Here is an 11,078-nt window from a genome sequence, read left to right on the forward strand (position 1 = left end):
AGTTTTGGTTTGAAATTTACTTTGTCTGTGAATAAGATAGCTACCCCTGCTTTTTTCTGGGCTGCTGTCATGTGAGAATTGTTTCCACCCTTTCACTTTCAGTTTACGGGGTTCTTTCTGCACCAGGTGTGTTTCTTATTTACAACATATTGTTGGATTTTGCTTCTTAATCCATTCTGCCCATCTGTTTCTCTTGATTGGTGAATTGAGGTCATTGACGTTGATGGTAACTGTTATGTACAGACTTCTTATTGTCATATTATTGTCCTTTTGTTGACTCTTTTTAATTTTTTGCCCTCTCCTTTTAGTTTCTTGCCTTGACTATTTGATTTGCTCTGCTGAGCCTCATGGTGTTGTGATCTTCATTGTCTTTTTCTAGGATATTGTTTAGAATTCCTTGTACTGCTGGTTTGGTGTTCATGAAGCTTCTGAGGTGTTCTTTTGTCATGGATGTATCTTATTTCCCCATCCATTTTGAAAGAGAGTTTTGTAGGATACATCAGTCTATGTTGGAGTTTGTTTTCTTCTAGGACTTGAAATACCTCACTCCAGGCTCTACTTGACCGAGTGTTTGTGTTGAAAAGTCTGCTGTGATTCTGATGGGCTTTCCTTCGCATGTGATTTGTTTCTTTTCTCTTACTACTTGTAGTATTGTGTTCTTCTGTTGGATTTCTGGGATCTTGATTATTATATGTCTAGGTATAAATTTTTTTTGGTCATGGCTAGTTAGAGTCCTATATGCCTCACTTATCTGTATGTTAAATTCTTCCCCTCTGTTTGGGAAGTTTTCTGTCATTAATTCTGTGTAAAGCTTTTTTAAGTCATTTGCATTTTCTCCTGCTACTTCACGGATTCCTATCAGTCTTATGTTATTCTTCTTTGAATCATCTAGTAATTGTTGGATCGATTTCTCATGATCCCTTACTGTTCTTAAGAGACCTCTCTTTTCAGGGTCACTGTCTGCAATCCTACTTTCTATATCTGAGATTCTATCTTCACATTCTTTTATTTGGTTGCATACACTTTCAATAGAGCTTTTAATCTCTTGGATATCTGTTTGAATCTATTTAATGCATTCCATTTCTTTCCTATGTTGGGCATTCATTGCTTGCATTTCTTTCTTATGCTGGGCCTTCATGGCATCTAACATGGTCCTGAGCTTATCTATTTTTTTTCTCAGTTTCTTTTCTAGAGTCTCAAATCATGACTTTCATTTTGTCACCATCTCTATGGTTATATGGGAAATTATTTCTAATTTCAATTTTTCTAGAGTCTGATTGATCTGTTTTGTTCCTGTGCTTTGAGTTCAGGGTGTCCTGGTGGTTCACTATTGGCCTTTTCATCCTCTTCTGCCCTACTGCTTGCCATTGGTGAACTGGAAGTCTGTCTTTGTGTCTTGATTAAGTGTTTTCTCATCTTTATTTTTGCTATTGGGATGTCCTTGATTCAATCTCTGGGTTATTAAATCTTCCTGATATCACTGAATTTTAGCTTTTGATTCTCTAATGAGTCATAGGCATTGTCATTTTCATAATATCAGAGAAAACAACTTGTCAAATCAATCCCTATCCTTTATCCCAATCAATACAATCAGCAACACACTAGGACCAATCACTACTTGCGAATTGACCACTTGTGGTAGTCATTAATCTAGCACCTTTCAACCATGTGAATTAAATTAAATCAAGAAGTAGCCCAAAACATGTTTGCAGTGAACTTCTCAACATAGCATATTTACCATTTAGGATGGGGGCCTAGATAGTGGTAGGACGAGAAAAGTAAATAAGTAAAAGAACTGGAGAAGGTTTCTAGTGAAACCAGAGAACACAGAATGACCACACAATCTTTAGGATACTGTCAAACTCAAAAGGGATAGACAGAGAGCAAGTATAAAGACAAGAATATATCCCCCTAACAGCAATAGGGGCCCACTTTCCCTTGAAACTACTGACCCTTGAGTGAGGCACAATGATAGAAAAAAAGAAAATTAAGAATAAAGAAAAAAATGATAAAAGAAATCTGAGTCAGGGCAGGAGCAGGAACAGAAAGGGAAATGAGGGACAATATGGTGGAGCAAGAGCCCGAGTTGTTGAAAGAGAACAGTCCAAAGAATTTACAGAGTGGAATGAGGAAAAGAAAGAAAAGGACAAAAAAATATGACTGAAGGGCCTCTTTCAGACTATATCTCTGCTGTCATAATACACATGGTGTGCAGCCATGTGCAGATCCAAATCCCCCTATCTCAGCTAGCCGATGGCAGAACCCTATGATGCAGACTGACCTCAGGCTGCAAGGCTCAAATTGAGCTCCCCAACCTCCTGCAGGGTTGAATTCCAGACAGTTCTACTACAGGATTCCCCTGCCCTTTCTTTCAAATGTTCAAATTTGGGAGCTCAGAACATTAACCTTTATAACCAGCTATGCCTCTGTGCAGTGAGTCCAAGGACTGGAACAATCAGGAGGTCTGGTGGAAGGGTGCTGAGCCACGCCCACTGGGCTACCCTCCTGGTTCTGGAGTAGCAATGGTGGTGCCCACAAGGGAGGGCTCTGCTACCCGGACCACGGAGTGGGCCCAGGCCAGGTGAAGGGAGATCTGATGTCTGAGTGGCTTTCCCGAATCTCGCCTTCCTGGTGTTGGAGTAACAATGGTGCCCACAAGGGAGGGTGTGACTACCCAGACCCAAGGACGGCCCAGGCAGGTTGGAGGCAGATCTGATGTCCTAGTGGCTTTCCTGAATCTCTGATAATTTTCTAACAATATTGATTAGTAAGATTTTATTACATAAGACATGTGGTTTTTCATACATGAGTTTCAAGCAAATCTCTTAGTCTGTTATATTGTTTATAGTATCTGAAAAAAGTTTTACTGGGTGAAATCTATGAAATGGTCATTTTTATCATCTTTTCACTTGGATATTTTGTCTAAATTGGTGTATTTTCTAAGAAATCTTTTCATTTGGGATGTGCTTTCTACTTATGAAATCAGATAATTATGTGCTTCACAGATTAGTATTGGTCTTTGTGAAGGTCTTACAGATAAACAGAATTCCAATGCAATTAATCATTTTCTTTAACTCACCGCTTATTATCCTAATCTGAACTTGCCTAGTGTACAGTAACAGATAGACTAACTGCTTGATATTTTCACTTTTCCCTCTTTTCTCCACCCACACCTTTCTGTTACTGTGTTACTCTCCTTTTTTAAAGATTTTTTTTGGGGGGTACCAGGGATTGGACTCAGGACCTTGTGCTTGCAAGACAGGCAGTGGAACCATTGAGCTACATCCCAAGCCCTGTTACTTGCCTTTTGAATCAAAGTTTCATAGGTTTCATCCTGAAAATCAAGTCATAAAGTTGCTTGTTTAAAACAATTTATAAACTTTTTTCTTAATTCCTTTCCATTGGAAACAAAATACTACTGTTATTTTCTTCTCACTACTAATATCTAAGTGCTACTTTTTATGAACTGGAAATTGCTATGGAGTGAAACAATTGTCAGAAGCCAGTTTAAACATACAGTACGATTGTTTTTCAATATGGATGAAATTGAGCCTGTTTTTCTCCTAGGAGAGAAGTAGATAAACTAAACAATCTACATACTCACTACTGTTCAAAAATAGAAGATGTTAAAGTGAATATTGAGGAAAATGAAGAGGCAGTGATGGTAGCACTGAGGGAAACAAAATCCACAACAGATGAAGTATCTACTTTATCAAGAGCAGTGAGTTTTTCATATTTAAAAATAAAAAGTAGTGATTTTAGTTGTGAACTATGAATAGTAAATTTTCTTTTTTGGTAATTCAATTTTCTGCCTCTATTAATTTTAAATGGCTGCATAACAAATTGTACAAAATTAGCCGCTTAACATAATACTCATTTCCCCTTTAAATGTTTCTCTGTCAAAGTCTGCACAGTGCATAATTTAACTGGTTCCTCAATTCCAGGTCTAGCAGAATAAAACCATGTTGCCAAAAACCCTGTGTTTCTTTCTGGGGATTCTGGAATGAATTTGCTTCCAAGCTCTTTCAGTTTTGATAAGATTCAATTCTTGTGGTTTTATAACTGAGGATCTTGTTTCCCTGATGGCTGTCAGTGTGAGCTCTCTGGCCTGCACTCCCTGGTTGGGTGGATGGCTCCTCCATTTGCAAAATCAGCTCCAGTGTGTCAAGTCCTTCTCATACTTGGAACTGTTCTGACTTTCCATGTACTTGATCTGTCCTGAGGACGAAGTTGTCTTCTACCATATCTCGTTCATTGTAATAAAGGAAATAATAAAATACCTAAAAGGAAACAGTACACAGTTCTTTGTTAATTTGCATTCTTACCTAGAATTAAGACCTTTTGTCACTTTTTCTAATGAAAACTTTAGTTGTATCTTATTATTGTCATCCTGTAGTTATTAGTTGGACTGGAAAACATTAATGGCTTTGAGAGTCATTTAGATTTCTTTTTACACACAATAAAACCCATATATTGAGTGACTTTTTTGTGTTTCTATTAATTCATAAGAATTTATTGACCATGATAGACACTAGATATTTTAAAGTCACATATGTTAAAATTTTCACATTTTTCTTTTTCTTAATGTATATGTTTGTGATGCATAGTGAATTGTGGATTCTTGGTACACATTTTAATCCATTTTTCCTCCCCTTTCCCCCTTCCTGTCTCTCTATCTCTAGTTCCCCTTTCCTTTTCTACAAAATATCACTTTCTTTTTCATATCATAGATCTTTACCTTGTATTTGGCACTTTTAATTATTTATGCTTTGAAATTTGCATATGAGATATCATGCAATATTTAATCTTGTTGTGTCTGATTTACTTCCCTTAGCATTATAGTCTCAAATTGCAACTATGTTCAAACAAATAAGTCACATTTATCTTTTTTGTGTGGTGGAGTAACCCCATTGTGTATTTATACTACATGTTTCAGTTCATCCATCTGTTAATGGGTATAGAGGCCTCCTCCATTGTCTAGCCGTTGTGAGTTGTGCTGCCATTAACATGGGTATGGATGCATCACTGTACTATGATGTCTTGAGCTCTTTTGGGGTGGTACCTGGAAAAGGCACATCTGGGTTGAATGGAATTTCCATTTTTAGTTTTTATGAACAAACTCCATGCAGGTTTCCATAGTGGTTGTAAAATTTACATTCAACCAACAATACCAACAATGTAAAAGGGTCCCTTTCCCTCACACCCTCACCAGCCTTTGTTGTTCTTTGAGTTCTTGGTGAAAGCCATTCATTCTAGAGTAAGATGGAATCACTGTGTTGTTCTGACTTGCATTTCTCCAGTGGCAAATATGGTGAAAAATTGTATTTCTTCTGAGAAATATTTATTCAGAGTAATTGCCTATTTTTATTGGGTCTTTATTTTGCACGGTTGTCTTTCTTTAGGTTGTCTAACTCTGTTGATTGTTTCTCTTCCTTTGCAGAAGACATTCATTCTAGAGTAAGATGGAATCACTGTGTTGTTCTGACTTGCATTTCTCCAGTGGCAAATATGGTGAAAAATTGTATTTCTTCTGAGAAATATTTATTCAGAGTAATTGCCTATTTTTATTGGGTCTTTATTTTGCACGGTTGTCTTTCTTTAGGTTGTCTAACTCTGTTGATTGTTTCTCTTCCTTTGCAGAAGAGATAGTGGTGTTTCTAGTTCAACTTGTGTTCTATTCAGAAAGTCCTCACTTATGCCTATATCTTCAAGAGTTTCACTTAATTTATTTTCCAGAAGATAAAGTATTTTTCTTTTTATATTTCTCTTTTGATTGACTTTGATGTTATTGTAGAATATGTGAGATATGCATCTAGATTCATTCTTCTGCATGTGTATAACCAGTTTTCCTAATATCATTTGTTCGAGAGGCTGTATTTTCTGCAGAGCATGCTTTTGGCCTGTTTTTCAAAGATTAGAAAATCGAATGTGCCTGGGGTTGTTTCTGCATCTTCAGTTCTGTTTCATGGACCAAAATGTCTCTTTTTGTACCAGTGTCATACTGCTTTTGTCACTGGAGCTTTGTAATATATATATTTAAATCTGGGATTGTGATTCCTCCTACTTTGTACTTGGTCAGGTTCATTTTGACTCTTTTGTGCCTTTGCTCATGTCTAAATTTTGGGATTTTTTTTTTCCAGTTTGGTGAAAAATGCTGCCAGCATTTTTATTGGAATTGCATTAAATCTATTTATTACTTTTGGTATTATGACCATTTTAACAATATTGGTTCTACCTATCCAGGAACAGGAGATATACTTCCATTTACAGATGTCCTGTTTGATCTCCTTTGTCAGAGTAAATACTTTATCTTGTAAAGTTTTTTTTTTTAATTTCCTTTGTAAGATTAATTCCTAGGCATTTTTGATGCAACCATAAACAGGTTTGTTTTCCATCACTTTCTTGGTGAGTTCATTCTGGATGTGTAAGAATGCTATTAATTTTTCTGTAGTAGTTTTTTATCCTGTTACTTTGCTAAATTTGTTTCTTAGTTCTAAGAATCTTCTTTCTGGTGGAGTATTTTTAGCTCTTCCATGAAAAGGATCATATCTATGAATAAAGATAGTTTGGCATCTACCTTTGCTGTTTGTATCTCTCTCTCTCTTTTTTTTTTCTCTTGACTGCTCTGGCTGAAGCTTTTAATACTGTATTGAACAAGGTGATAAAAGTGGACACCTTTGTTTCTGATTTTAGAAGAAATGGCAGTGGGTTTCTCATAAATGACTTAACAGGATGATATATGGTCCTACTGTACCTATTTTCTTCAAGGTTTTGATCATGAGTGGATGTTGAGCTATATTTGTATCCTTGGGATTTTGCCATCTTGGTCATGATGCAGAATTTGTTGCATTCTGTTTTTCAGTATCTTGTTGAGGGTCTTCACAAATATGCTCATTAAGGATATTGGCCTGTAATTTTCTTGTTGTTTTTAAAAATCCTTTTTTCAGTTTTAGTATCAGGGAAATATTTGCTTCCATGATTGAGATGAGCAGTGCTCCTTCCCTCTCAATTTCATGGACTAGTTTGAGAATTGGTGCTAGGTATTACTTGCAATTCTGGTAGAATTATACAGTAAATCCATCCAGTTCTTGAGTTTTCTTAGTTGATGGGGTTATTATTATTTCTTGTTATTGCCTATTGTTAGTTTCTTCAGAGTTTTCACATTTTCTTTGTTTAATTTGGGTTGTTCATGCGTGTCTAGGAATTTCTGCATTTCTTCTTGGTTTGCCTCTAGACATCAGTGAAATCTGTTATAATTTCACATTTTCTAGTTCTGCTTGCATTCATATGAGATCTTCTCCCTTTTGGTTAAATTTGGCTAAATGTTTGTCAGTAGTTATGCTCTCCAAGAACTAATTATTGATTCAATGATCTTTGTATTTTTCATGAATTTTATTAATTTCTGCTTTGATCTTTGTAATTTCTATCTTACTGCTAGTTCTAGATTTAGACTGTTTGGGCTTATTTAGGAAATTTAAATACATCATAAGGTTATTTTAGATCGTTCTATTCTTTTAGTGTATAGTTTTACAGGTATAAACTTCCTTTTTAGAACTACTTTCTGTGTCCCACAGATTTTGGTATGTTGTGCTTCCATTGTTTTTTTATTCTAGGAACTTTGTAATTGCTTTCCTGATTCTTTCTGTGATCCACTAATTTTTCAATAATATATTATTTAATCATCACATTTTCTGTAGCTTCTGGGCGTTCTTTTGCTGTTGATTTATAGCTGCATTACACTGTGGTCTAATAGTATGCAAGAGATTATTAATTTTATTGTATTTATGTAAGTATGCTTTATGGCCTAAGTTATGACCAATTTTGGAGAAAAACATATCTGCTTCGGAGAATAATGTGTATTCTGTTTCTGGATGAACACTCTGTAGTTATATGTTAAGTCTATTTCTTCAGTGGTGTGGTTTAATATTTATTTGTTGGTTTTCCTCCTTTTGATTCCTATTGTTGTATTGGTACCTGTCCTCTTATGTTCTGTAGGTTTTATTTAGGAAATGGGGTGTCAACTGTTGATACATGTAGTTTTTATCTCTACATGTTGAATTTTGCCTTCTCCTAGTGCATTGTAGTCCACTATGACTCTTCTGATAATTTTGGCTTAAAGTTTGCTGTGACTTAAAATACATAGCTACTACTTCCTGCATGGGGCTCCAGTTCCATGGAGCAGTATTCCTTGTTCTTTCATTTTTCAGTCTGTGTGCTTCTTCTTGGATGAAGTATGTCTCTTGTAAGGGAATATATGGCATTGTCTAACTGAATCCTCTTGTTCCATTTTCAAGGAGGAAAAGTCATTTTCTAGTTCCCCAGTGCCTGTTTCATATTAGGTTCTTGACACATGCTTGTTGAATAAGAGGACCAATTAATAAATAGAAGAAAAAAGGAAGGAAAATTGAATAAACACAAGGTAGGAAAGAAGAGAACTGTACCCTTTGAGCCTGGAAAGCTCTTGGTGACGTGGAATGTAGTGTGGCCACTCACATAATCCTTGATTATGTAAAATTATCCACGTGGCTTTCCAAAATGTGATTCTTTGTCACCACTACTATAAAACCCAGAGAAGTGTAGCAAAGTGAGTACAATTTAAAAATTATGTTATTATCAAATACTTATAACCAGTGTGTGAATCATAATGACATTTGTCATCTATAAGAATATTATATTATTAAAATATCTTCTAAAAGAGAAAATTTATTCGCCAAACTTATAAGTTTTTTATTAATCATCTCCATAATGGTAATTTTGAAACTCTAATCTGATTTCACAACAAAATGTTATTTCTGATGAAGAATTGTGAATGTACTTTTAAGGTTACTAATATTTTTTAATTACTGAAATAATTTTGGAACTCTCATATTTTCTAAGCTAAATGAGAGAATGGCACAGTTTAGATGTATTAATTTTTCCCTGAATTATGCTCATTTAAGATATATTTTCAAAGAGCATGTTAACAACTTAATTGAAAGCAATGATATACACTATTATGCCTTATTTTTTGATATGCAATTGAAACTTCTGGTTCAAGAGAAAAATAAGATTTGTGCTGCCTTAGTGCGCATATGGCTTAACTGATTTTTAAAATTTCAAGACATATTTTGCTTCTAATTTAGTATCTACATCATGTAGACTTTTCTCTAATATGTTTCCTAGGATGGATGAAAATACACTCCCCCCCCTTTTTTTTTCTATAAACAATAGTTTTGGCAGTCCAGAAAATATCTTGAACTGTTTAAGTACCTTAAAATAATGTCAAGGTCAAATTCTTTACAGATGTATAGATTTTTCTACCAGTTTTTTATATTTATTTAAACTCAGTGTTTCCCATAGGTCAGAAGTGTTTGAAAATAATATTTTCTGAAATCTATAATTTATCATGTAATAAGATAATAAAATAATGCTTTAGAATTCAGAGGATTTGTGATTGTCATATTGAATAAGGCACATAAAACAAAATATTATTTCAGTTTTCATATAAAGGTTGTGAAAAAGGAAATTTCTTTTTTAAGGGTATTTGCATAATTTTAGGATATGTTCTCATCAGTGGAAAATTATTTTTTATTGCTAAATGTCTATGTGCTATACAGTATCAATTCTGGCAACGTGCACCCATCCAACTGTGCTATTTCATACTTTTGCCTTAAAAGTTTTCAAATTAACCAATTATTTCTAAAAGATAGAAAAGACAATTATTACTAACAATTTTATCAAATTGGAAACCTTCCTAGATAAGGTGAGAGATTATCTTAAGAGACATTAATAATTATTAGAATTTTATGACAAACTAATATTTTGAACAATGACAATAATATTATTTAATAATGTAATACTCATGTAGTATATAAATGAAATGTTATGATATACACACAAGTACGTATCACTAATTGTTTATCATTAGATTATTGGCTTTTATGTATATATAGTGGGCATATATATATAAAATATTAAATACTTATGAAATTGTTTTTTATTATATTTTCTTTTAAAGGTGTGCTTAATGTTATCTAAATGTTGATTTAAAATATGTGCTCAGTAACATGTTAAAGGTTTTTTAATATACTCAGCTTATAAAAAGCTATTTATTAGAAATGAATGTTGAATTAGAGAAAATATATTGTGGGCATCTATGTAAATGATTTTTAGGGAGTTTCTTATCTGACCTATTGAAAAAATGTAGTATATTAATATTAAACCATCATTAAATTCTTTGGATGAACTCTGCTTGGTTATGGTTTATTGTTCTTTTAATTTACTGCTGAGTTAGATTTGCAAGTATTTTACTTAACATTTTGCATCCATATTCACAAGTGAATGAGTATTTCAGTGTTCTTAATTTGTGCTGTATTTGGTAGATTTCCTTATCAGGATTATGCCAGCTTTATAAAATGAACTTTCAAGCTTTCTTTATTACCTGGAGAGTTAATATATATTTAAATAACTTTTAAAACTAAATCTGATTAATATCTTGGTGAAAATAACACTGGTGTCTTTTTTGATTAAGGATTTGAATTATTTTCTATTTTAAAAGCAACTGCCTAATGTCATTATATGATTGTCTTATAAAATTATATATTTCTTCTGGAAGATATTTTGTGATTTTTAGTGTGGCCATTAACCACCTAAGTGGATTAAGATTTTCAAATATACAACCATCTCTTTGCTTTTGCTTTACCTACCTTTTAGTTATATATACACTGCTTTAAATTTCTAGGGTAAATTTTAATTTTGTAATGAATTTTCTAATTCAAATTACGACTTTCAGTTTAATAGCTCTGTAATTTTCTCATCTCTAAAGTGCTTCTGTATGCTTTTGTGGTTATAATTTCCTTCTTGTTTTTTGTTTGTTTGTTTCTTTCTTTCTTTCTTTTTGGTGGTACCGGAGATCCATCTTGGGACCTTGTGCTTGCAAGAAAAGCAGCGGAGCCACTGAGCTAAATCCCCAGCCCCTCTTCTTGTTTCTTTACACTTATTGTTTCCTTATGGTACTTTGCACTTTCTAGCTGAATGCTTAAAGATTACACATCTAGCTATATAAAGATATACAATAATATGTGTATATATATATATAT

At 33.7% G+C, this 11,078-nt stretch overlaps 1 protein-coding gene across 1 annotated transcript in view; it reads left to right on the plus strand.

Annotated features, from left to right (window-relative positions):
* Ccdc178 (coiled-coil domain containing 178) overlaps window positions 1-11,078 on the plus strand; it is a 373,788-nt gene that overhangs the window by 105,722 nt on the left and 256,988 nt on the right. Inside the window, exon 10 of the mRNA XM_033757579.1 lies at window positions 3,568-3,721. Within this exon, the coding sequence (XP_033613470.1) occupies window positions 3,568-3,721 (154 nt within the window). The remainder of the gene's footprint in view (window positions 1-3,567; window positions 3,722-11,078) is intronic.

The sequence above is a fragment of the Fukomys damarensis genome, unplaced genomic scaffold (genome assembly GCF_012274545.1).
Source record: "Fukomys damarensis isolate Sample0158 unplaced genomic scaffold, DMR_v1.0_HiC HiC_scaffold_30, whole genome shotgun sequence".
NCBI lineage: Eukaryota > Metazoa > Chordata > Mammalia > Rodentia > Bathyergidae > Fukomys > Fukomys damarensis.